This window comes from Vulpes vulpes, chromosome 2 (assembly GCF_048418805.1).
Source record: "Vulpes vulpes isolate BD-2025 chromosome 2, VulVul3, whole genome shotgun sequence".
In the NCBI taxonomy this organism is placed as follows: Eukaryota; Metazoa; Chordata; class Mammalia; order Carnivora; family Canidae; genus Vulpes; species Vulpes vulpes.
Window position 1 is genome coordinate 113,588,563 of NC_132781.1, and position 27,344 is coordinate 113,615,906.

The 27,344-nt window shown below is 49.1% G+C and overlaps 1 protein-coding gene across 6 annotated transcripts in view; it reads left to right on the forward strand.

The window, feature by feature from the left end:
* The window catches only part of SFMBT2 (Scm like with four mbt domains 2), a 216,808-nt gene extending 203,455 nt beyond the window's left edge, over positions 1 to 13,353 (forward strand). For 5 of the 6 annotated variants that reach the window (XM_072749599.1, XM_072749597.1, XM_072749601.1 and 2 more), the window contains 4 exons: positions 1,617 to 1,783; positions 2,084 to 2,347; positions 3,075 to 3,203; positions 8,463 to 13,353. In XM_072749599.1, the coding sequence (XP_072605700.1) occupies positions 1,617 to 1,783; positions 2,084 to 2,347; positions 3,075 to 3,203; positions 8,463 to 8,603 (701 nt within the window). In that variant the 3' untranslated portion in view covers positions 8,604 to 13,353. The remainder of the gene's footprint in view (positions 1 to 1,616; positions 1,784 to 2,083; positions 2,348 to 3,074; positions 3,204 to 8,462) is intronic. The other variant, XM_072749602.1, reaches the window with a different exon arrangement.
* Positions 13,354 to 27,344: the final 13,991 nt, after the last annotated feature.

Below are 27,344 nucleotides of genomic sequence, written 5' to 3' on the forward strand. Positions count from 1 at the left end.
CTCTCTCGAGAACTTGTTCCCCCTCCTATGACCTTTGGGCAGAGCAGGGCTGCTTGCTAACAGATGCCCCAGAATCACAGAGGACTTGACTAGGAGCTAAACTTGCCCTTGAAGGTTGACCTTAAAAATAGGAAGAGGCGGGTTAACCAAGCTCCAATTAAACACGACCAAAATGACTTTGAGATTTTTCTGGGTCTGGGATGATAAAACATGAAAATCCTAAGATCAAAAAAAAAAAAAAAAAAAAGAAAATCCTAAGATCCCTGGGTCAGGTTACGGTAATTATGGCTGCAGATGTCCCAGGGGGAAATGACAAAACCACACTGAGCAACCGAGAGCTTTGAGGCCAAGCGTCACCCGGCGCAACCCCAAGGCTCTGCAAGCAGACGCACCTTTGTTGTAGTCAGTGAAACTGTGATTTCCAGCATCTGGCCTCTAGGAAACCACCTGTAGATACACACTTCGCTCTCTCAGGCCTTGGATCAGTTTCTTGGGTGTTGAGACCCTGAGGGTGTTTATCTAGCTGAGTTTGAGGGACAAGGCAAAGCATCCCCGTACTCCCCCTGCCATCATATCTCCCCACCTGGCTTGGAAAAAAACAAACTGCAGCAGACTTGTTGGGTTCTTGGGTGCGAACAGGTGCTTATCCACTTGGAACTGGTGCTTGGGGACAACCGTGAAGCAGTGATTGTCCTGCTCTGCCTGGTCCCATTGGGCTCATTCTGCATGTGAGGCAGTGGGGCGTCAGGGCCGGGTGACTTTTCCATGGGAACGTGGCAGTGTGGCCACGTATGGGGACCACACTGCACCGCAGAGTACATGCTCCACCGTCCCCAGGAGCAGTGTGTTTAGGTATTTTTCTCGGCTCCTTTCAACCATAGATCAAGGTTCCCGTTCTGCAGGTGGTTATGTTGTGGGACAGTTGAGACTTTCCGTGATGAGTCTTGGTCGGGATCATAATTGAAAACCGGATCCTTAGCGGTGGCTTCAATGACTTGAACATGCATTTAACTTACAAAACACACGGGTCGTTATTGAAGGGTGGCCGATGATTCTCTCCCGGGTGCTCTTCATGTTAACAGAGACCTCTCTCAGGTGCTGGCGGGGCTGGCTTCTCCCGAGGCCTCTCTCTGGGCTTGCAGACGGCCGTCTTCTCCGTCCTCACCTGGGCGTTGCCCCATGTGCACGCCCCTGGCGTGCGTTCCCCCTCCCCCCCCACCCCGCACGCTGGTCCCATGGGAGGAAGACCCCATTGCCTTGACCTCACTCACCCTTAATCACCTCCTCAAAGGCCCCACCTGCAATACACTGGGCATGGGCAGGTGGAGGGAGCTTTAACATTTGAGTTCTGAAGACTCACAGTCCTGCCCAGAACACCTTCGAACCATGAGAGCGCTGGAGAAATGTCTCCTCCTCCACGGAAGAGACAGAGGGAAACCTGATGTCCACATGAGATGTTGGATTTTTATTGTTCCGAACGGAAGAGCCATCTTTCTCTCTTCTCTTTTCTCCCCCTCCTCCCCGGTTGTCCTCTCGTTTCTGTAGTCCCCCCGGGTCCACGTATGTACGTGTGTGCAACCTCTAGAAAACGCTTTCCGTCCTCTGTCCCCTTGCAGCCTATTATTACGGAAAGAGAAAGAAGATCATTAAGCCCCCAATCGGGGAAGCCAGCGCCGAGAGTGGGCACCCGAAGCCAGCCAGACGAAGGAAGCGGCGAAAATCCATCTTCGTGCAGAAGAAGCGGAGGTCTTCCGCCGTGGACTTTGCCACGGGCTCGGGGGAGGTATGTCTGGCCTGGAGCACCTTCCCGCCTTGGCCTGGGATGCGGGCTGCTCACGGGCAAGGCAGCAGCTGACATGCGACGCCAGGTGTTTGGAAGCCCCAGCTCCTTGGTCGCTGAGAGAGGCTTCATTCTGCTTGGCCTTGTGGGCTGGGGGAGAGCTGTGACAGGGACCATGGGCAGTGGGATGTCCCTACTGACAGGGACAGTAGGATGGGCCTTGGGGTCCCTTCTTGGGGTGCACTTGGGGCCAGCTGGGCAGGAGAAGGCCTCCCTGGATTTAGTGCCTCCCCTTCTCCCCAGGAGAGCGAGGAAGAGGATGCGGATGCCATGGACGAGGACACTGGCAGTGAGGAAACCAGCTCCGAGCTCCGCGATGACCAGACGGACACCTCTTCGGCCGAGGTGCCCTCCGTGCGGCCCCGGAGGGCGGTCACCCTGAGGAGCAACTCGGAGCCGGAGCGCCGGCCGCCCGTGGAGAGGCCGCGGAGGGCCCGGCGGGTGCAGGCGGCCTCCCGTGCCGAGGGGGCGGACCAGGGCACGGCCACTGGCCATGACCCTGTGGAGGTAACACCCGAGGGCCCCAGGGTGGGCTTGTGTGGGGCCAGGGTGCAGGCAGGCTGGTGAAGAACGCCTTGATGTGGGGCTCCCAGCTTAAACTGCCAGGAGCGGTAGCGGCAGCTGCAGCCGAGGGTCCAAGTCTGGGGGAGAGGCCTGGTGATTTCCCGTCTTAAGTGGAGTCCAGGACAGTAATAGCACCTGTTTCTCTGGAAGGTTTTCCAGTCGCAAAGGACTCTTGTCAGGAGAACAGACTTGATGAGTCCTCAGGGTCCCGTTGACCACTGGGCTTCCCCTTCACAGGGCCCCTGTGTTGCCGCAGAAGGTTAGGTCAGCGTGTCGGGTCTCCCCCATACCCACAGGCGGGACATGATCGGCTGGAAGGTCATGGGCACCATCACCACCAGAATAAATGGGCAAGAGCTGGCTGTCTCCCTTAGGCTCTCAGGCGCCGCGTACCATCTCTGCAGCAGAGGTGCATCCTCACCAGGCAGGCCCGGGATTTCCTCAACTGGCTTTTCAGCTCCTGCTCTCACGGTGCCTTTTCTCTTGACCTCTAAGGACACACAACTCATGGGAGGCAAAGTCATAACCCAGACAAGATGCTAAGAACGCCCCTCGAACCCCCAAGTCTCTGTGGCCTGTCGGGTGCCCAGGCAGAGGCTGGAGGGAGGAGGAAAGTCTGGCTCAGGCCCTGCAGTGATCCAATGACCTCCTGCCTCCTTTCTCCCATCAGGACGCAAAGCAAGAGGACGAGGAGAGACTCATTCTGGAGAGCAACCCGTTGGAGTGGACGGTGACCGACGTGGTGAGGTTCATCAAGCTGACCGACTGCGCCCCGTTGGCCAAGATATTTCAGGAGCAGGTGCGCTGGTTCTGCGGCTGAGTTTGCACAGTTTTGTTTGATCTGCTGATTTAGCTGCTTTCTGTGACACGGCTCTGGCAGTTCAGGCGGCCTCCCCATGTTGCTCCCGGGATGCTGGGGGGTGCAAGCCTGGCTCACACTCAGTCCCTGCTGACACCTCCGTGGGGGGCTCCTTGCTGCCAAGCACAGACGGAAGCCCCAGCTCATCTTCTCAGATGCTCCTTCTTGGGGGCGGGGAATCCTGGGGGTTGGGGCTCTCGCCTGGCCCTTGTTGTGTCGGTGTGGGGAGGGGAGAGGCCTGTCCTGCAGTAAAGCCATTTTTGTCTAAAAGGTGTCTGTCTCCCTCGGCTACCTTTCCCCGTTCTCTGGCTGGAGGGCGCAGGCTTCCCTTGGGCCCTTTTCACCCATGCAGCTTCTTTAGCAATAGGTCTTGGCCGAGGAGGCAAACAGACAAACCCAGGCGCTCTCCCGACGCCCTCTCGGGCCCCCAGGTTCCTGCGCCCCTCTCTCCTCTGCACCTTATGTTTATTTGATTCATCACATTCAGGGCTTTTAGTTCTATTCAGCAGGAGAAACGGGGCAAGTACATCTCCTCATCTTCCCTGTTCCTCTCAGTGCCCCCATTTCTTTCACTCCTTCCTCTGCAAAGACGACGTTAAAAACCTGTGGAATGTCAGGCACTGTGCTGGGAGATGACTGAATGCAAAACGATCGGCGTACTCTGTACTTTAAAGGAACTTTGATTCTGCAGATAAGATGATATTTAGCTAAAACCTAAGACCTGCTCTGAGCCCTAAGTCAGGGATTTTTTTTTTTTACATCGCCCCTTAAACTAATGTGGAAACAAATTGCCCATCTGGACACAAGCCACCCTGCAGATAGAATTTCCAGTGAAGCCTGTGACTTGCTCTCTTGCACTCGTGTGAAGTCTTGCCGTTTCTCACGCCGCCTCACGGTCTAACTGTGTCTTTCGGGGCCTCATATTTAAGGAAGGTACTGTTTGCTGTATAATGAGTTAAAGGTGTGTGTGCATGGTATTTTTTTAAGATGATACACACCAATACCCTAGAAGGAGGGTAACTGCGGGCACTCCGGGAGGAAGGGAGAAAGAAGGGCCTCTGATTCCCACGCACGCAGCGAATCCCCCAGATTTTTCCACTGGGCTCACTGTGGAAAAAGTGAATTCACGTGGGCAGACCAGGTCTTCCCCTTTGTTCATTCAACACACGTTAACGAGCCCCTGTTCTGTGTCTGGTGGGCATTTTTCTAGGTGCCGAGGATAGAACGGGGAAACAAACTAGAAGAGATCCCTTGCCCTGAACTGCTGTGCCTTCTCAAAAGTGAATTAAAATGCGAGGCCGCCCCTGATGCCTGGGTCCCGGGCCTCAGTGCCCAGCTCTCTCTGCTGGGAGGTGCTGCTTTGGGCCAGCTGCATCCGTGTTTCTGTGCCCCAACCCCCAGCAGGATGGTGACGGAGCCACATCTCACTCATTGTGTGTCTCCAGTATCTACTTTGGGGTCTGACAATACAAACAATGTAGTTTATATTTTGCAAAGAAATGTAAAACGGCTTTAAAAGACCTGGCACCTCCTCAGAAACTAAGGTTTGATTTATCAGGGGAATCCTTTCTCCTCCTTCCTGGGCTGTGAGACGTGAGAAAAATGTAGCAAAAGGAAAAGCATTTCAGAAAGAACTGGCGAGGAATACCACCTTGCACCTGAGGTGTAGAAGCATGAAAGTATTTTTACTGAGGAATAGTTTTTGCATCCTGAAGAGTGCACGTGACACTTGTACATCGGGGGCGTGCTGATAAAGGGAACAGCTCTGAAAGCCGCCTCCGGGGAGGAGCCTAGAGGATTGCCGCACTGCGGCATCTACTGTCCCCTCCCCTTTATTTCCACCACCGGTAAATACTGTTCCAAATTTTGCATTTATCATGTTCTTGTTTGAGTTCCTCTCACATGCTTTTTCGAGGTGATGCCATAAGGTTTCCCACAGTAGGTGAACCAACATACGTTTCCGCTCATGGGTTAGGGGTTCCCGTTACCATATACTTCTGTGCCAACACTTAGCACTGTGTGACTTTGCCACTTTTGTGGGCATAAAATTGTGTCGTGGGCCTCATTGGTACTTCCCTGATAAGGCTGGCATCTCCACCACAAATTTCACCACTTTTGTTTCACTTGTGAAGTATTTGCCCGTGCCTTTTGCCTAATTTTTTTTTCATGGTATGTCTTTGTTGTTGGTTTGCGTAGTGAGTTGTATATTCTGGAAATCACTGCCATCCTTCGTGCGCTGTACACAGAGCATGCGGCGTGTGGTTGGGCTGGCCGCTCCGTGGCACCCTGTAATGGACCCCACGGGGAGCACCCCAGTTCACCGGGCTTAGCTGTGCTACCCCGTAGTAAGCATCCTCACCCCTGGTCTCTCAGCCATCCCCACCCTGCCTACTGACCCATTCCAGGACGTTGCACCCAATATCAGCTTGTGGATGTTCAAGTCCTATAACGTGACTTCTCTAACATCTTTAGTGACTCCTGCTCACACAGCCCAGTAGTTCTCATATCCTTACTGCCATCTGGGCCCATCTCGGCTCTACCCTCAGTGTCTCTGAGCTTTCCTTGGGTACGTGCTCTTGTGGACTACTTGCCTTCCATGGGTCCAACCTCCCCTTAATGATTCCCCTTGGCCCCTTAGGTCTGAGTTCAGGCATCACCTGATCTCTGGCACGTTCCTGACTCCTCCTATAAGGCTGACTGTGTTCCCATCAATTTGAGCCCATAGCTCCATGACCATTACTTTATTTTCTCTGTATTGTAGTGGTCTGTTCATCATAATGGCCCTCCTGAGAGGGAGTCTTGGTTTGTTCAGTGCGGTAACAGAGTGCCTGGCTCATAGACGGTGCTCAAGAAACGCTTGTTGAGTAAATAAATGACATCCTTCACTTAAATGTGGTGCCTGCATATGGCGGCTGCCTTCACTGCTGTGGTCTGCAGAGAGTTATGGAAGCATTTTAGGACTGGCTTTCAATTGCAATTGAATCTACATGTCCAAGGATGGCCATCCTAAGTATGGATGTTTAGAGTGACGGCTTTCCCTCCAAAGTTTAATATCTGGAAACCATGGTTCTAGGGGCACCTGGGTGGCTCAGTCAGTTAAATGTCCAACTCCTGGTTTCCGCTTAGGTCATGATCTCAGGGTCCTGGGATCAAGCCCCACGTCGGTCTTGCTGCTCAGTGGGGAGTCTGCTGGTCTCCTCCTCTCTCTGCCCCTCCCTGCTCCCTCCCCTGCATGCGTGTGCGTGCTCTCTTTCTCTCTCTTTCTCTCTCTCACTCTAAAATAAATAAATGAATCTTAAAAAAAGAAAGAAAGAAAACCATGGTTCTAGTTCCAGTACAGTCTCTAACTCAATGATCTTAGGTAGATCAACTAGTTTTTATGGTATTAATCTCCAACTAAAAAAACTTCCTTTACCCTAAAAGAAGTTTCTGTTCTGTTCTTCATTGCACATAATGGTTAAGCCACCTGCACATGGTTTTATAACATCATCCTGTTTCCTACTTAAAATGTGTTTTTATGAGTCCCATGATACTCATGAGACTATGTATCCCCAGGCCTATACCCATTCTGTCAAGTTTTGATAGAATATTAGGCAGATTTGCCTCAGAAAGTGGAGTCGGCTGACAGGTCCCAGGTCAGGAGGTGCCATGGTTTGGTTCATGACCTTGAGCAAAACACTGTTTCTCAGCACTTCCTCTAGTTTGCCCTAGAGGTGGGATATGAAGAGAAAGTAACCTGTAAAAATACTATAGAAAAAGAAAAAACAAACATAGCATCAAAAACTCATTGACAGTTTTATTAGTTTGTCTCCTACTTTCAGCGTGTATTCAGGATTGATTAGCTCACTTTGGGGTTCAATAAGGTCCAGTGTGGGTCTTGGTTGACAGGCGCTTGTCATTGTGCACATCAAGGCCCAAGCCCACGTAATCTGGATGGTTTAAGTTGTACTTATGTCGGAACTCTTAAAGCTAAGGCTTGGTCCTTATTGCCGCTGTACTTATTAGGGATTATCAGCACCTCGAGGTGGCTTTTGAAACACCATATGCTAAATTATGCTTGCTCCTACCATTAGTCCTCCTAAGGCCAACATTTATACCCATTTTGGTTTTTTTTTTCTTTTTTTTGCTTTTGGTATCTTTTAAGACAGCTCGATAAACCACTAATTTTAAGAACATAAGCTCTGTGCGTGTAATTCGTGATGCATGATGTCTGAGATTCACGTGCTTGTGTGCAATTGCAGGATTAGCACGTCTCTGTGGCTTGTGGGAGCCCTGGGTTCACCGCTTCTCCAAATGGCAGAAATTCCCATTTGCTGGGTTCGGTTCCTGCTGTCTTTCTACCACTGGTCTTTACCGCTAACCTTCCCTTACTTCCTTTGGAATGTGAAGACTGTCTTGTCTTCAAACAACATCTATGTAAATATGGTTATAGGAAGCGAGCTGGTGAAGAGGCCGAGGTGTCCAGTGGGGTGATCCTAATGCTTTGGGGTGAGCCGTAGTCTCTTCCTCCTGCAGCAGCTGCAGCGTAACAGTCTCTAGTGATACAGTCCCCATGTGGACTCGGGGCATGGCTGTATGGCTGTAGGGGGCTGGCGAGGACGAAACCCAGAGGCAGACCCTGTGCACCTCGTTCTGGGAGATGCAGCTGTGCAGACGGAGAAGCGTGCCTTTGTGTGTGTGTGTGTCAGTACCTGAGTTTTCCTCAGGGGAGAACTGCTCTGGGTAGTGGCCCATCTCTCTAGCATCTTGTTTCGATGATGAACCATCAGGCCCTGTCCAAGAAGAGAGAGCTGCCCCTCTTCATAGAGAGCTCTTTTCCTGATCACAGGGGAGTCACAGCAGAATGTACGAAGGGCGGGGGTGCAGGAGGGTTGGAGGCACTGTCCCAGCCAGGGGCCAGGGGCTGTAAGCTTGGGAGGGAGGAGGTCCTGCAGCAGCCCACCTCGTCCCCCTCTCCATCCCACCAGCCAAGGCATGTGAGTTTCAGAGTAGCCAGTATTGTCTGAGAGAAAGATTTTTATTAACTAGAAAGATGAGAGTCCCCGAGCCAAGTGGGTATTGCTGCCACGCGCTCCCGTGAATTGAAGGTGAGGAGAGCAGCTCCTCATGGCCTGGGCCCCCAAGAGGAAGCCTGCCACATGCGATGCCTTCCCTTGGTGCACAGTGTCTGGGCTCTAACATGACTTTGTTTCCCGGCAGGACATTGACGGCCAAGCGCTCCTGTTGCTGACTCTCCCCACGGTGCAGGAGTGCATGGAGCTGAAGCTGGGGCCTGCCATCAAACTGTGCCATCAGATCGAGAGAGTGAAAGTGGCTTTTTACGCCCAGTATGCCAACTGACGCCCCTCTTGGGGGGCGATCCATGGTCTCGGTGACGCAGCGTCTCGGGAGGGTTAGGGATCGCAGCTTCATTTTGCTGGACTGTGAGATGGTACATGTACTAAGTAGCACCGAAAAGCGGGAAGCAGGGAGGGCCCTGCTCATGCTCCTGCCTGTTTGACATGGCCACGTTTGCAAGCACGCCCAGGACCACCCCAGTGGCTTCTGGACAGTGTTGGGCGCCGTGGAAAATAGAAGAGCCTCTTTGTACATCCACGCCTCGCCTTGCTCCGTCTGGAAACCAGGCAGCTCCCCACTAAGGGCTCTCTTCTACCACAGCCCCCTTTGCTTTGAAAACTAAGGCACAGTGGAAGCCTTTTGTCCACGTGTCCATGGAGGCCCCCCCCGCTGGTCATTCTGCTGTGGTTGTTACAAACACTTCTTTAGTAACGATGCACATGTGGCTACGGCCGCGTGGGTGTCGCTGCAATTTGATCTTGGGGGCGACTTAGTTCCCCAACGCGCTTGTTCCAGGATGCGGTTATGAAAGGATGAGCTACACCTGCGTCACCTGTCAGAGGTGCCTTTTAGGAAGCAGGGGGCATGAAGGCAGGCAGCATGTCATCACAGAGAGACTGTTCTTCCTGAAGGATGGACCCCCAGAGCCTATAGAGGGTTCCGTTTGCAATTTCTTAGAGAACTTCACACACTGCTAACTTTCTCATTTAATTGTGACCAGATCAGGGAGTCATTCCTTTAGTCTGTTGGGAAATACTGAGCTGTGTATCGAAAGAAAAGCTTAATTTCAGAGAGGAGTGGGAAAGGCATCAGGAAGCTTTTAATAAACCAGCCGCATCCCCTTGGAGGACCCTGCAATGAGTCTCTTGATGAGGCTGGCTTTGAGTGCGCTCCATCAGCCTGGCCCTGGGATGGCTATGGAGGAGGCGGGCACTCCTGGTGGGAAGCACGTCAGCAACCTGGGCCGGCCCTGCTCTCCCGCTGGCCCGGCTGATGGCCAACCGTGACCCTGGATGGTGGGATCACTCTGGATGTCCCTGTCCACCTCCTGCTCCTGCTAAAGGCGAGTTCCAATCTGCCCGCATGAGACACAATAGGTGAAGAAGACCCGTTTCACCACTGTGTTTACAGTCTCCTGTAGCCCACTCTGGTTTGGAGGTTCCTGATGACATTTCTCAGGCAGTTCTCATTACGTCGGTCGCGTCACCTGTGGAGAGATCTGAGGCTCTGAGAATTGGCTGGGATTTTGTTTTGTTTTGTTTTGTTTTGTTTTTGTACCAGTCACTTCATCTGCGTTTGCGTGTGAGGGACCCAATGCGCTCAGTGAAACCCGAATGGATGGCTCTCCTCTGTTGTGGTCAGTGGCCCAAATGCCTTTGGAAATGGGCGCAAGGAAAGCAGACCTTTGGATTGTCCCTCAGGGGACACGGAAGGGGAGCCTGCCCTACTGCTACGTTTGTACTGTAATTATCTTGATCTCTCCTCCTTGATTAGAGTCTCAGCAGCTGCAGTGACATCGTGTGGTGGGCTTATTAGCTGTCACGTTTCTGCTATATTTTTACGGCATGATTATCTGTCAGATTTTGCAAAGTTTGATTATTAATGCTGACCTTTACTCACACTGTGTTGCTGTTACACACGCAAACAGGAAGCCTATTTTGCAGGTAACTTTTTACTCCGCCCCCACACCTGGCTGATTTCTACCATGTTTTAAATGTTTGGCAAGTGGGTTTGCCTGGGGACCAGTGACGGAAGGACCAGCGTCCTACACTGGCGCTGGCAGTGTGGCCAGGTCGGGAGATCTGTGCTGACTGGCCCTTGGCTTGCGGTTGGGCTTCCAGCTCCTAGGCTGAAGCATCGGTCTCCTCCCAGGTTCCTGCCCCTGCCTCCTCAGCCACATGCTTTTGGCCTTAAACGCTCAGCCTGGTGGAGTCTGTCGGAAAGGGCACCCATTTTGAGATCTTTGGCTTCTTCCCTGCACTGACTCACTTAGGATCCTTCACCGTGGCCTTTCTGAGCTGAGCTATTCCTGTTGTATCTGGAACCAGAGCAGAGGGTTGTGGTGGCTGCGACGTGGCACTGTATTCACAGGATGCGTGTCCCCTTCTTGTGCCCTTTCTGGTAGAGGTACAGAGGAGGAGGTGCTACATCGCGGAGGCATATCTTGCAGGCATCTCTGGACCCCCCAGCCCCCCAGAGGATCTGGAAGGATCTCCCACTGGCAGGCTGGGCGAGATGCGGCCACCATTGCTGGCGAAGCTTCCTGCCTCCCAAGGGGCTGCGCACCCAAGACCCCCCAACTTCAGTCTCTTTCTGTGTGGCAGTCGGTCTCTTCACCCCCTTCCACTTTCTTGTGAGGGAGGAAGATGTAGCTGGGGCCAGAGGCCGAGGGCCCAGCTCTGGGGTCCCTTCCAGGACCCAGAAGATGCTTTTGCTGTGTCACCAGCATCCTCCTGAACTTGGACCCTCTGCGGACTCGCACTGGTGGGTGCACTTCGCGTGGGTAGCAACCTGGCTATGGAATGGGAAGGTGGTGTCTGTTTCTCTGTAGGATTCACCCCCCACCAGCTTCTGTCTCATAAATAGGGCTGATTTCCAAGGAACCTTTACCTCGTGGTTACTGTGTCTCTTACAGCAGGAAATGCTGATTCTACACGCCCCACCCTGGGTACCACCGCAGCCCCAGGCCAGACATGTGTCGGCTGGAACACCAACAAGTGATGCCCACCTCCTCCATCCCCAGATGCCACAACCTCCACTCTGTCTCTGTGATGATACTTTGGGACCAAAGTCCTGTGTTCTGATTACCTGGGTCCTCGATGCACCCTGCCACGCGTTACCTCCTGGAGCTGGATGAGAAGCGTGTGTCCGCTCTCCCAGCCAAGTAGACACTTTGCCATCTGTACAGTGTGAGGCAGAAATACCACCTTGCCTTTAATGGTGGGAGTCATCACACAATCCCATCCCAAAACTGCGGGAGCTTGTCCAGCTCCTGCCTTATTGACCGCATCTGTACTGTATTGGGAAAGTATCCCATCCACAAGAGGATAAACCTAAAAAAAACAAAACAAAACCTAAAAGGAACAGGGTACGGCTGGCATTGCAAACGAACTTCTTTGCTTTTCAAAAACAAACCAAAAAAGAAAAATGGAAACCAGTTCCCTTCCAGTTGCATAGTACAGAGAACTCACCCATCACTTTTAAAATTCGGTCCATTTGATCAAAGGTCAACTCACACACACACACAGTGTTTGGGCTGCACGGCCATTAGGTTGCTTTACCTTATTTGATCATATCTGAAAGAGTTATTTCCTGTGTTTGCTTTGATTGGCTCCTCAATAAATTTAAATAACTCAGACCTTTGACACTGACCCCCCACCCACCCGGCTGTCATCTCTGGGAGGCTGATTTGGATCGGTGTTTGAAGCTCAGAGTGTCCTAACTTGTCTCTCAGAAATTCTGAGTGTTGCAGTGGGCAAGTTCTGAGATTTGCCTTTTATCTTAGACCAGACACCTTCCTAAGAGCCGCCCTCCTTTCATTTTGCAAGCACTGGGGGTTTTCATACTTTCTTGCGTAGAACACCCGTTTCTTTCTGTACATAGATCTATAAAAGCCGTAGTGTTAAAATCTTTGTTGTGGTTTGAGTAACATTGTTGCCTTTTCGGTTGAGATGGTGAACCTAGGATCCAAGTACTCTGTTCTGTCCTTAGAAAGCTGTGATCGAATGTGCAATTGTTTTTGAAGGGAACAATAGTAAATTAAAGTCCCTGTAGTCTTTAAGGAAGAAATTGTGGAAGAGATAGACAGACTGCCCGTGTCTCTTGGTGCAATAACTAATAGCAAGGAAAAGTTCTATTTGCAAGTATGACGAACTAGTGATCCTCTTATTCATTTACCGTTCTTTTCTGTTCAAGAGTTTTCCGGAAATTGCTTTAGTCCCTTTAACTCGGTTAAGTATTTCAGTTGGTTTTTCTAGCTTTTATCACTAGAGTTGGTTGACAAGTAGCCCAAAACATGGATGCAATAAAATCAAATTGTGCTGGTTTTGATCCACTTAATCTAAAAATTGTACTTGCTGACACAGTGGCTGCTTCGGGTGTGGGTCAGAAGCGCCTCTAGTTCCAGCGATGAGTACTAACCCAGACGGTTTCCTGAGCGGTGGTCTTGCCATCGTCCTGGCTGGTTTTCAATGGCGAGGATTCCGTACCAGCAAGCACGCAGGTCCGGTCATGCAGCCAAGCCACGGCACGGCTTCAGGTGGGCCTGACGCATACCCCGAAGGGAAGGCAAAGTTCTGGGACCAGCATTTGCTGAAAACCAGCTTAAGATGGGAAATTGGAGACAATTTTTTTTTTTTAATGACAGAAGAAAAGATCATCTCATTTGTTGTTCACAATGGGAGCAAGCATGATATCCAGAAGCATCAACTGTCCCTAGTCGTGAATGTCAGAAGCCCTTTTCCCGTTTTTTGCATTCCAGTTTGAGTAGTTGGTATTGAAATTTGATTCCTATCTTGTGTACGGTTCGGTGTGTAAAAGGAAAAATCCGTGTTTTTACTTTTGGGATGTGCAGGACAAATGGGCATGTTGTTGGTTTGTTGTAAGATTGTATTCTGTATATATGTTTCCATGTAAATAAATGAAAATCTATATCAGAGTTATATTTTAATTTTTATTCTAAATGAAAAGAAACCCTTTTTACTTGAAAAAAAAGTTGTAAGCCACATTGTTAATAAAGTAAAAATAAGTTCTATGGTGGTGTCTGTGTCTTTCCGTGTAAGGTTACTAACAAATATTATATGGAGGGTCTGCATTCTGCGGTGTTTTTCTTTTCCTGCTACACGCCAGAGCATGCATTTGTAGGTTCTGAAGGTCCCGTGCAGTCTTTTGGAGTTACCTGCCAGCCTTGGAGCTTTTTATTCATGGCACCTGCGTTTATTCTTCCCAAAACACTGCAGTACATCCCACACACACACATCACCCCTGGGCTTCCCACACTTAGCGATGGTGCTTCTTCCGTGGTTGCCTGGTGCATCGTGAGGGAGACCACGCTCCATCTGGGGGAGCATACTCAACCGTATTTACACGTACGCTTGTCCTTCGCATGTCGCCAGTGGGCGTTGGGCATCTCGGAAGAGCAAGAGCTGTCTTTGCCACCCTGCCCGGCCGTGCAGTCTCTGTCTCGGGTGGGACGTGCTTCTCCCCATCTCCCACGACACACTCGGACAGCGTTCCCGAGGCTCTGGGGACAAGCCAAGGCCCACGGGACGGGCATTTGGGGGAAGGTGGTGGAGGAACACGGCGACTCTCCTTTCTCCTGATCCCGGCCCATCTTAACCATCCGACTTCTCTTTATTTATTTTTTTAATAAATTTATTTTTTATTGGTGTTCAATTTGCCAACATACAGAATAACACCCAGTGCTCATCCCGTCAAGTGCCCACCTCAGTGCCTGCCACCCAGTCACCCCCACCCCCCACCCTCCTCCCCTTCCACCACCCCTAGTTCATTTCCCAGTTAGGAGTCTTCCATGTTCTGTCTCCCTTTCTGATATTTCCCACTTATTTTTTCTCTTTTCCCCTTTATTCCCTTTCACTATTATTTATATTCCCCAAATGAATGAGACCATATAATGTTTGTCCTTCTCCAATTGACTCATTTCACTCCGCATAATACCCTCCAGTTCCATCCACGTTGAAGCAAATGGTGGGTATTCGTCGTTTCTAATGGCTGAGGAATATTCCACTGTATACAGAGACCACAGCTTCTTTATCCATCATCTTTCAATGGACACCGAGGCTCCTTCCACAGTTTGGCTATTGTGGACATTTATAGCAGCAATGTCCGACTTCTCTTTAAATATATTCTTTTGCCCCTGCTGACAGGTTCTGTATATAGAAATTTTTGTTTTGTTCTGTACTGAATTACGAAAGCATTTTTCCATCAGCGGATCTTCAGTACCAAAAACAAAGCCCAAGATGGCAGACAACAGTGGGAAGCCCATTGTTCATTTTCTCAAAATATCCTGGAAACAAAGAAGCCAAGCGTTATGTGGCCAAGCAAATGAGATTATTGTATTTCCATTTGTGCTTGAAGATCTGGGATGACAAAGAAATGTGAAGACTCAATATATGATAAGATAAAGTGGAAGCTGGACACTTTTCCAGATCTCTAAACTGCATGAATTTAAGCCAAAAAGAAAAAAAAAAAGACAAAAAACCCCTTACATTTCTCAAGATGGCTTTGGCCACCAAGAGCCTACTTTTAATTCTTCTGTCCTCTAGGAAGGCTCCTCTCAACTTCCAGTTCACTAGAAGCTACTTCCCCTTTGTTCTGGGATTTGGTGCCGCTGCCCTTTTATTTCAAGGCTGCGGGGACCAGGCCACCCTCACTGGAGGTTCAAAGACTACATAAAAAATGCTGTTTACACAGACCTGACCTTGGGTGGCTCCAGTGTGAAGACAGGACGTTTAATCAGGGAGGTGAAAGTGCTGCATCAGAAGAACAGATGGGCCGCGGTGGTTTTCCAGGGAATAATTTTATCAGGAGCTTCTGCGATGTCGGCCCAAACTGGAGTAGCTCGTTTGTTGTGTGGAAGACTCCTGTTCAGTGGACTCAATGGAGAAGAAAGCTCTCCTGGCGTTCCTCTGAGGCCAGATGAGGGCTCGGTTAGCACGACCACCACACCTTCCCACCAGCAGCTGGATTTTTAACCGTTATCGCCATCTTTTGCTTCAAGCGTTTTGGAATGGCGAATGTGGCAAGTGAGGTGTGCATTGTGCAGAGAGAGAGAGAGAGAGAGAGAGAGAGAGAGAGAGGCCTGGTGGAGACGGAGGGCATTGGCTCACAGAGGCACTATTGCGCTTTTCCGACAGTCCTGGGTTGAAACACTTGTTCTTCTGCTTGCCAGGTATGTAACACGAAGCCCCAGTTCTCTTTCCTGCCAAAGGTAGGTAGTACCTACACCTGGTTGGTAGGAGGGTTCAAGACACTGTGTGGCTCTCAGCAAAGAGTCTGGGTGAGCCCTACTCCTGGATCCTCTGGGCACATCAACTCCTGGGCCCTTGACCACTCATTGGCACGTCTGGGCGACCACAACTGTTGTGTCCATGGTGCCCACTGCAGGGGGAGCCTCAGGTACCCAGACGCGGCCCAGTCAAACCCTGGAGAGCTGGGCCCCCCTCTGTCTCTCCCCCTCTTAGGCCCCTAAGAGGCTCCCCCTCTTAGGACCCGGCTTCCTGAAAAATGGCCGGTTGACTAGAAGGGTGGTGACTTCCTGCAGGCAGGGGAGGGAGGGTCCCGGAGCGCCAGCTGGGGTCAATGCAGGAGGTGGGAGAGCACTGGCAGGAAAATGCAGGCCCAGGTGGCCTGTCAGAGATGCCCCAACTTGTCCGAGAGACCCCATCCATTTTCTCAAGCAGAGGCCAAGCCGGTCACACACCACCTTATATTTGCAGCCCCCCCACCCCCGCCTCCCAGCTTTCATTTCCATTTCCCCTCCTTCCCGCTGCCATGTTATTTTATCCCACGATGAAATACTAGCGTGTTTAAGCCTCGCCTCAGACTATGTTATCTTTGGAACCCCAAATGAGATAGTTGGTGCCAGAAGTTTTCTAGAAAACAGACCCTCCAGATGGGAGCTGGGAATCCGATCGGTGCCCATCTGAGAACCGTAGGGACCCTCTCACTCTTAATGAGCAGGGACAGCAAATCCCCGCAGTTTGCTCAACATCACGGGGCTCCTGGCTGCGGCTGACTAGGGTGGGGGGGCAGGGAGCAGGGAGGGTGATGTGGGTAAAACCGGGGGTGGGGGGCACTGGGCAGGACTGGCCTTGCAAGGGGGAGGTGGTGGCAGGCTTAGGAAGGCAGTTTATCAGCGTGGGTGCATCGAGGCAGCTTTCAGAGACACTCTGGTCTTATATAGCCACCGGGAAAGATCACCCGTGGAAAAATCGGCTGGGGATCCGATCCTAAGGCCGCAGCGCTGCAGGGGCCTGAATGCAGCCTCCACAGGCTTCCTTCTGCAATGTCAGACAGTGGCTTCTCCTGCCCGCGGAGGGGGAGCACCTGCACCGCGGGAAGCGGTCACGGAGTACAAGAGCCAACAACCTTGAACCCTGCGTCGCCCCGACCCCTCTTCGCTGGCCGACATTCCCCGGGCCTGCGGACAGACGCAGAAGACCAGCATTCTCACAACGGCGAGTATCACGACCTCCCGGCCCGTCCCTGCTTCTGCAGTAACCGGACGGGTCTCAGGTCAGCCCGCGCCGGGAATTACAAACCTTGACCCCGGAGAGACAGTCCCTGCACAGGAGGGAGGAATTGCGGGATGCGGCCCACGTGCTAGCACAGGCCGGGGGGCTCACGTGGGAAGAGACGAGGACGGGAGACCGTGTGCTGCTGAGACGGGATGCTGGGCATTTGACCTGTGACTTGGGATTGAATATTCGGATAAGGACAGCTTGGGCCAGACTGGCCATTACCTGGTGTGCTTCCTCGAGCTCGGCCTGCAGTAAGCAAGATGGAAATGCTGGAGCGTCCTCCTCGGCGCCCAGAGGAAGCAGTCAGAGGGGGAATAGGATGGACACAGTCTATGGAACAGGGCCAGGCTGTGGCTCCCAATCGGCTAGAATCCAGCATGTAGGACGTTGAACCCACACTTTCTCTCCCGGGAAAACGACAAGAGCATCTAGTTCTGGTTGTTCCAAGCCCAGGAGAGTCGGTGGTCAGGGGAGCGTGCAGATGCATGCATGACGCATGGACAGTGTTGGATGAAGGAACTCACTTCCCTGGACGGGCTTGGCATCTGCTGGCCCCAAGCACCCATGGCACTGCATCCACCAAAACCTGCACCCCTTGGGTGTCTACACGCAGGTCCAGCGCTGGGCTGTGTGGACTGCGGCCCCTCCCCGTGAACTGGAAGCTGGGCCCTGGGAGTGCTGGGTGTTCACGTCCCCCGGGGCAAACTTGGATCAATGAGAGCAGGTGGGTTCCTCCGCCATCCTCCATGTGGCGGTCTGTACATCTTCCCCCAGACATCCCACACCTCTAAACAACCACTTGGGCTTTCTCAAAAAATCACAACCGGCAATCGGATGCGCTACTCCCCCGCTCCACTTTGCACACCCCCCCTCCACACCCTCCTTCCCTCGGCCTGGGAATCCACCAGTAAAGCTGCAGCAGAACTAGCCTGAGACGGGCGGCAGCTGTCCTGACTCCCCTACGCACTGTGCACATAATAATGATCGAATATTCTAGTGTAATCCTGGAGTCTGAGAAACTTTCGAGCCTCGTGTCACTGAGACCGCTCTCCGCAAGGTGAAGCCTTTTTGCATTACTTTAAGACCCGGGGTTGAAGTCCACATCCAAGCTGTTCTTTCTGATTTTGAAAGTAGTACGTGTGCATCATAGAAAAACATGGAAGGGAAAGGGCAGTCCTCAAATCCCCCGTTGTCTTATGTGTCCCATCACCACCTCCCCATATTTCCATGTACGTGTATTGCAGGATGTTGAAATCGAGTTTACGCCGCTTATAAGTGGTTCACACCCGTTTCTTCTGGCATCCTGTTTCCTGGGGCGAAGTCAGTATTTTTAGGGATCTAATATTTTGTGATGCTTTGATAACTTTTTAAGGAATTCAACATAACAAGCGTTTGTGTGCCACCCACACAGCCTCGAGAAATAATTATCATTCTGCCATATATTGTTTCAGATTTAGAAATCTTATGAACTCCTAGAGGTGGAGTTGGCCGCCCTTGTGTCTCCGCCCAGACTCTATCTCCACAACCACAGCCCTGATGTCAGCATTCTCCAATCGCAGGCAGGATTTTCATGCCATTGCTTCATTTGTATGTGACCAGGATAACGCTCACCTGTTTTATAGGGTTTCGATATTTTCATGAGTTTTAGGCTCCTTGTGTCATAACGTGATTTGCTCTTTTTGTTCAGTGTCACGTCTGAGATGTAACTCGTGCTACTGTTTCTCTAATTCGTCTATTTTTGCTGCCTCGTAAACCCCACTGAATGTTATGATTCCCTTCCTCACTCTCCTATTCCTGGACCTCAATGCTCTGCTTTTCTGTTTCAAAGGAGGCTGCCACGAGCATTTTTGTACAGTTTCTATCATGCACATGTGCAGCAGTGTCTCCACAGATGGTCTCTCCAAGCGGCATTGCTGACCACAGACCCTGCTCCCTTTTCACCTTCACAGGATAGGAGGCCGTTCCTAGGTTGCCCTCCTGCCAGGAGTTTGCGGGCCGTCCCTGCCCCGCACCCTTGCCCACCCTTGGCAGAGTTTTGAATCACTGCTCCTCTGATGAGTGTAAAAGTAACTAGTTTCCATTTGCATTTCTGTGATTTTGACACACGTTAGCATCTTTGCGGATGCTCGCTGGCCATTTGTGTTTTCCATCTTGCCAGTCACCTGCTCACAGCCTGTACAGATGCTCATCCCCCGTCCCTCCATCCTCCACCTCTTTTTCTCCAAACTATAAGCATTTTCTAAAATAACTTCTTGACATTAACCCCGTATCAATTGCTTGCATCATAAATCTGTTTCTCCACTTTGTCCTGTCACTTGGCCCCTTGTACTCAGAGGGGTGTTTGTTCGAATGCACCCCAACCTACCAGTTCTTTTCCTTTACAATTCTTGCTTTTATCCCCTTGTTTAAGAAACCTCTTCTACTCCGAAGACATTTGGATGATCTCTTTTATTTTCTTCTAAAAGCCAGTATGTTTTACTTTCTTCACCCCCTCCAGAATATTTTTTTGGGGGGGATGATATTCCCCGTGTTCTCCAAAGGGGTCACCCAGGTTCACACTCCTGCTGTGTGAGCATCGTGCCTGTTCCACACCCTCACTGAGACTTGGCAGCGTTTGGAAGCCTTGCCAGTCTGAGGAGTGTGGAAACCGTACGGTCAGGGAAGGAGGGCAATGGCTAAATTTCCCTGTTCTAACTGCCGGTGAATTTCTTCTTTTTCCACGGACCTGCTGTTCCACCTGTGCCATGTTGTGAGTTTGCGTTTATGTTTGGGACTGTGTCTGGCCCCCATGTTTTGTTTCATTGGTCTGTTTGTCCCTGTGTCATTACCATACTAAGTATTACAGCTTTGTAATAATCCTTGATACTTAGAAAGGGCGATCCCTATGTTACTCTTCTTATTTCAGGCGGTCTTGGCTATTCTAAGTCTTACTCTTCATCATGAATCTTAGACTTGACTTGTTGAATTCCACAGAACACTCTGTTGGGATACTGAGCGGAATCATATTAAATTTATGGGAACACTCGGAGAGCATTGACCTCTTTTATTCTGTTGAGTCTTCCTGTCCAGGATACAGTGCGATTATTTATTTACTCATGTCCTTTGGAAGTCTTTCAGGGAGGTCATGATGTCACTCTCCATAAAAGCCATCTTGGCTCAAAGTCTCTTCATTATTACCTTTTAAAAAAAAGAAATCTTCCAAGCAGCAGGTGGTAGGAGAGCAAGTTTTGAGGATGAAATGGAATTTTGCATCATTTGGGCTATTTATAAATGAGATTCTTGCCCATATGAAAAGTCATATTAACATGGGGTTCGTTGAAGTTATGATTCCCAAAATGCTCAGCTAGTTGACATTTCTAAATGTCTCTTCTGCATAGTTTAAGTCCTAGTCAAACCTTAGTTTTCTACAAATGGTTTGAAAAAACTGCCTTGCACATTATCCCGTGTGACTTGTCACAAACCCCTGTAGCCGAGAGGTGTGACGCTGGAGTGTCGTGAAGGTGAGAACAGTCAGTTTTATTCTGCACTCCCCACTGATAATACTTACCTACCACAATTTGAGCAAATGGTACCAGTCTCTCCCCTCTGTTGGCCTGAACGATGGACTGTTGACACTGTTGAAACATAGACATTTGTGCTGTGTGCCACTTATCCACTGACCCACCTAAAATAAGGCAGCCTTAAAATATAAATGATAAATATAAATGTGCTGTCCCAGTCATCCCTGTGAATGATCCAAAAGGAAGACATTTTGGCACATGTGAAGCTAACCATTCTTATAAGAAACCCTAAGAGGACATTAACTCCTAGAACAAAAATGCTTCATACCAATTAAGCAGACACACGGTGCTACGTCCACTAGGGAACCGAGCAGCACTGAGCTAGATGCTCACAAAAGGGCAGAAGCCACCTAGGAAGGTCATTTGCAGAAATCACGGTCTGATGTGCATACAAGGGGGTTCAGGCCATAACTTAGAAGCCAGGTGATGTTTACATTGCTCTTTGGAACCCTGTACAAAGCCCCGGCCTTGTTACTGACCTTAACATGGGATCGAAAATTCAGATGCTTCCAGGGGTCAGCCAGGAATCAGAAATGAGTACAGGGAGCTGGAGGGGACATAGCCGTTTGAGAAGGGCCCGTCAGTAGGTCTGTGGCCAGCTGTTGCCTTTTCTTCTCATTTTCCAAGGGCAACTGGAAATCCAGATATTTCCATAAAATTCCCAAATTGTTCAATGGGTCAGGAAATGGAAACATTTGAAAGATGGCGACGGCTAAAGAAAATGTCTATAGCTGTGTTCTGAGCCACAGTTCAGGATCTCTGCCTTGCTCAGGCCTGCAGAGTCCTTTAACACAGAGGCAGCCACCTGGGAGCTACATTCGATAATAATGTGAGACATTTACCTAGATTTTTTTTTTTTATCACTTTTTTAAAGACACTCAAATTTTTATCTATTTCAACAGTAGTTAAAACACATCAGAATTCATCCTTACTCAACTGAAAGCTTACTCGTGACCATTCAAAGTCAAAATGAAAGTCCTCACAGCATCATTTTACTGTGTAAGGATGTCTATGTGTATATGTGTTTTTGCTTTGGGGGCAGAGGTTTCTGGCTCAGGTGGGGTCCATTCCCATCCGGGAGAAAGAGGCCGGCTATCCAGAGGTCTAACCTGCAGACTTGTCCTGCTCTGATTGGATGGCTCGAGTCGGGTTAATTAACCCGTATGCTTTTCCGTTTCTATGCCTGTAAGATGGGAATGGGAATGCCATGATGATCCACACCTACAGTGTGTTAGACTCTGTGCTAGGTGCTACATAAATAACCTGACTTAGGCCATGCAGTTCAGTGAAGACTCAGGCATTATTAGATGCCACTTTATAGATGAGAAGCCTAAAGTGCCAAGGTTAAATGATTCACTTTCAGAGGACAGATCTAGGATTTGAGAACTCCACAAGATGAATGGGAATTTCACTTGGAGCAAAATCTAAGGTACACTTCAAAATTATATTGTGGGCCAGCTGCTCCAAAGGAGCCAACACAAGCACATGGCTGTAAGCCGGAGGTGGGATTCACTTACCAATTGAGCATTTAGGCGTCAAGCATGATTAGGCGTCAAGCATGAAATAGAATAGAATAATACTTGGGTCTCATGAACAAGGGAGAGACAATCAGAGGAAATCAGAAGACACAATGAGTTTTAGAGATCCTTGCTTTGGGTCTGATCCTTGGCGGGTTCTGATAGAAACTCAAAGGCTAGGTAGCGTAACTGCATATGTTGTTTATTCTCTTATCTCCCGAATGTTTTCCTTGTATTTAAAGTGTTTGCCTGGCAGCCTGAACTATGGCATCTGGTAATAAGTTGTAAAAAATATGGCATTGCTGTGGCTCTATGTTTTAAAATAGCAAATAACGTAGTTCGGAATGATTTATGTCCCAAAGGAAAAAAAATGTGCATTTTTTTAAGGCCAAAGGACAAGCAAAAGTCTTTTTTTTAGTTCATTTTTCCTATGAAGTATATGGAACAGCATCCAGTCATTCGGTCGGCAGATGTGTTGTACTACGTGCCAGACACTGTGGCATCACTGTAAGCAATGAGGTGCCTACAGTAGTCACCCTTCTGAGACTATCTAGTGGGAGATGGACATGGGGGGTGCTAGAGAGCAGTGGTTAAGCGTCTGGGCAGTCAGGCTGTCTAGACATGAGTCCTGATTCTGTAATTTGGGTAACTTAACCCAAATGTGTGCCCTTGCTTCATTATCTGCGAACTTGGGATCGCTCGGTTGTTGTGGAGAGTAAACGGGATAACTGGCCAGTAGAAACATGCCCCCAGAAATGCATTGTTGTGGACGTCAGTATATGCTAAATGTTCGTAGAAGCATTGTCTGTAACGGCCCCCAATAACCCAAGGACTTGTCATTAGTAAAATGGATGAATCAATTGACCACAGAACAAGAAAAACGGATCTTCTACGGCCGCATATGCAAAAGTGTGAATGAATATTTAAAGACCAACATCTAGTGAAAGAAGCCATACTCAACAGAACAGATGCTTTATGACTCTGCTTCTATAAAAATCTAAAAACAGGCAGTCATGAAAATTAAACCAAATATTTTTATGGATACATGAACTAGGACAAAACTACGGGGTAGAGCAAGATAATCAATACCATAAAATCAGTCTGGGTTGACCAGGAAGGGGTGGAAATTACTCCGACAGGAGGAACAAAGTAGCCAAGAGCTGCCTGGGGAGCTTTCTAGACATTGGGACGGGCTGGGCCTTCCCCTGAGAGAACGAGGAGCTCGCCAAGGTGCCAAGAAGAACCAGGGTGTGGGGAACTTGCAGAGGGATGGCCATGGGGTGCAGACAGGTTACAGATTGGAAATGACACGGATTTCTAGCAGGTAGAAAGCAGGGGCTTTCTGGCTCCCAGATGCTTTCCTCCCGCCCAGGATGCACTTCTTTGTCCTTTTGAGGCTGGTAGATGAGCCCTTTCAGGGTGGGTTATGACTCTGTGACTACATTGGCTTCACTTCCAAGCTATGACCCCTTCTGTGGTCTCCACCGAGTGCTGCATATTTGCAAAGACGCCTCTCCACTCTGGTTGCTAAAAACTGGAGCAAACCCACACACAGGCAGAGGCTGGAATCAGTCAAAGACTCCAGGGGATTCTCTGCAGATTTCTGGAAGCTTCTCTGCATCACTCCCCGCTCTCAGTTACTCAACTCCATAAATCCTAGCCCTTCTAGATCTCCCTGACCTCTGATCTCTGGACTCTCCACTTGGGTCATTGTTTGAATTCAAGTCCCTCCTTTGGGGGAGGGAACAATTATTCCAGTTGGGCTGGGAAGGAGGGGTATCCGGGGGCACAAACCAGGGCAGCCCTGGGAAGACCGGGATCCTGGTCACTGGAAGTCAGTCTAGAAGGTGCTTCCAGTGGAAAGTGTGTGTGATCACAGGGGTCGCTTTGTTTTCTATGATTCCTACTTCTGAAAATAATTGTTTCCTGTGTGTTATCTTCTAATTGCTTGTGGTGGGAGGCTAAGTCAATATCCTGCTCCTCCCTCATGGCTGGAAGGGGAAGTTAATCTTTTTTTCCATTATGAGTCTAATTTTTTTCTTCTACAAATAAGGATACCGAATTAAATCCCAAACTGTTGCGAGGATTAAGAGATCGTATGTACAGATGTTTGAAACTAATAAACTGTTATATAAATGCCTGCATTTTTATTTACTGGGATACTATGTCCATTTGCATCCTTATAACATCTTTACTTATACCTATAGATATTGTCAAAATAAATCCAAGAAGAATTAAAGATTGGGACGTTAGCATAATTAAAGTCACCAAAATGGGAGAATATTGGCATGAAAGGTAGTGTTTATAGAGCACCAAAAGAATAAAATAACAAGCGTGGGGACACCTGAGTGGCTCAGTGGTTGAGCATCTACCTTTGGCTCAGGTCATGATCCTGGGGTCCTGGGGTCCTCATTGGGCTCCCCACAGGGAGCGTGCTTCTCCCTCTGCCTGTGTCTCTGCCTATGTCTCTTTTAAAAATCTTAAATAAAATAAATAACAAGTGTGGTTTTGGCAGACACAATCAGCAAAGTTTTAGAAAAGCATATGTAGTCTTACGACAAAAGGTTAATATTATTAAAAATCAAATAGTTCTGAAGAAATTAATTCAAAGTGTGGATCGCCCCCCCCCCCCCCCCGAAGAAAAAGAAATTGGAGAACACTGTGGCCAACACATCTTGGAGAAAGCCCAGCTTGAGATGAAGCCTTGGAGTAGTCACACCTGCGGGTATGATTAGAGTTAATTGTCATTTGCATTAATGAATGAACATGTTAGTGGCTGCTGCTGGGTCCCCTCCCCACCCCCTTCCTTATGCAGATCTGGTCACCAATACCCAATGTTGGTTCTTTTCCCAATACAAGCATCCCCCCCCTGGGGCAACCTTGCCAGCAGAGGACCTACCGAAGAATCTACTTTTGCATCTTGAGTAAGGACCTGTCGCCATGAAAGGACAACTTTGTTTTACACAGTTGTTTCTCATCAGATGCTTGACAACACAAGAAGGTGTAATGTTCAAAGTGGAACATGGGAGCCCCCTGCTCAAATGCGGTTGCTACCGCTAAGGGCATTTGCACAGCCCACTTTGAGGGAGCCTGTTAGCCTGGACGGTGGAGGATCACACTCTGAATGACAACAGATTCCACATGGGAATATTCGACGTATTTGGTGGCCGAGTTACCACTACACCACAATGGGGGGACTGGGGCTCAGCTGGTTCAGTTGCCCATGGTGGCCCAGGAGAACAAAGAGGAAGGATTCTCTTTCATCTCTTGCAGCCAAACAAGATCCTGGCGGGGAATAATTTGACCTGATTCCTCCTTTTGCATCCTTTTCAGTTTTAAAGAAATGCTTCCCAAGCTTGTTCGTGTCTCTGCCAGCATCTGTCAACAACTGCTGAATATCCCCAGAGCATTTCCCCCACTGCCAGCTGCTGGGGGGGGGGGGGGGGGGGGGCGGTGCCGGCTACGTGGTCTTGGGGGTGTCCTGAAATCCACATGTCCTGGCCTCGGTTGCTGCCATAAAATGGGAGCGAGGACTTCTAACCCCAAGGATGATAGGCCGTTTGTTTTACGTTTTTCCAGTCTTTTATGCAAACATCAATATAGATGACATATTTACATATATTTGCATTTCTTACATATCATCCCATGAGTTTTTATACATAATAATGTCAATTTTTAATTTTTCCCCCTTTCTAATAATGTTTTTATACACAGCTAGGCTGCAGTTTATTTTAGCAATACCCTATGATATTTTGGTTGTTTCTAATTTTCTGTGTTGTAAACACTGAGTCAGTGAACATCCTAACACTCACTTTTCTCCACAGACACTTTTTAATATTTTTAACATTCCAGTCTTTAATTCTGCCTGAATTTATTCTGGCTTAATGTCTATAGTTATAGTAAAACTACCATAAGCATGAAAATGTAGGAAATATTTAGTTCTCTTATTTTTTATTCCCCTAGGATATATTTCTAGGTAAAACCATTACATCAGAAGATATGCATACTAACTAAGCTAATGCCTTCCAGCGGGGTGTCCCGACTGATATTCTGATCAACCGTACAGGAGCGTCATCCTTTTGGGGTACTCTTGCTCGCAACGTGCAGACGCCTTTAATTTTTGTCAGATGAGAAAAAGAAATAGCAGCTCCTGATTCTCCAGCTTGTATTCTTTGAATATCAAAGTACTTTGGCTTCTCATATGTTTATTGCCCATTTATATTTCTTCTTGGAATCACCTGAATTCCAATTCTGCAGAAGTGGGACAGAAATGTGTACCAGGGAAACAGCTGGGATGGAGCACGTGTTCCCCTGAGCCAGCCTCTCCCCCGCGGGGCTTGGAGAGCTGCCCCACCTGACTTCCAGCTCCCATCCTCTACTCCCTGTTCCTCTTCCTGCTTCGTTCCCTGTTCCTTCCTGCTTCGTATCACTCTCCAGCATATTCCAAATTGTATGTGCTGAGCCCATTCATCTTCGGACTCCCCCACAAACGTGCCAGCTCCACGAGGATGGGTAACTTGGACTCCTTTGTCTCTTCTGCTGTATTAAGAAGCCAGTACACAGTAGGTGCTCAGTTAATATCTACTGAATGAATAAGTGATCCGAGATCTCTATATTTACATTTACAATAAGAATGATCTTACTGAATCATCAGAGCACCTCTTCGAGGTGTTACTCTCCACCCTCATCACCACCCTCACTGCCACCACCCACCATTTACAGATGAGAAGTTTTGAGGAAGGAATTTATTTGAGCACAACCAGAAAGGTGAGGTGTCAAGAGTGTCAGGATTAGAACTCGAGTCTCTCCGAGACTTTGAATGCTCTCACCCATGCTTCCAGGAGTCACGAGCTAGAGGAACCAGAGCCTCTGTCTGGATCAGTAAGCGGACCCTTTCATAGAGAGATGCTTTCACTCCCTTTTCAGAGTGATCAGATCGTGTTGAGATGCATACAGTGTAGTTAATACAATACGGGTTATTTCTAGGCTAAATGTGTTACAATGGTCACATCTACCAGGGCTCTTAAAATTAGCATCTGTAAAGAGAACAGCTTAATTTATGTTCTAGTAATGGAGATATTTGCAGTAAGGATTGGTGAAAAGGAAGGAGAGCGTGATGTGAATTAGCATTTGTGGAGCAGACACGATGTGCCAGCTGGTTTATATTTATTATATCATCCAGGTCAGACGACGACCCTGGGATATTGCAGCCCAGGATATGTGTCCCTTCTTCATGTTCCCACGGAATCCTGGGCTCACCTATATCCATAGTGTTTGAGGTCCTGGCTCCTGACTCCTCTTCCTCACTGCACTGAGAATTTCTTGAAGGCAGGCATTGCATCTTGTTCCTTGTCAGATGGATCTCCAGAATCTAGCTTAGGCCCCAGCGCTCAAGCAATGCTTTAA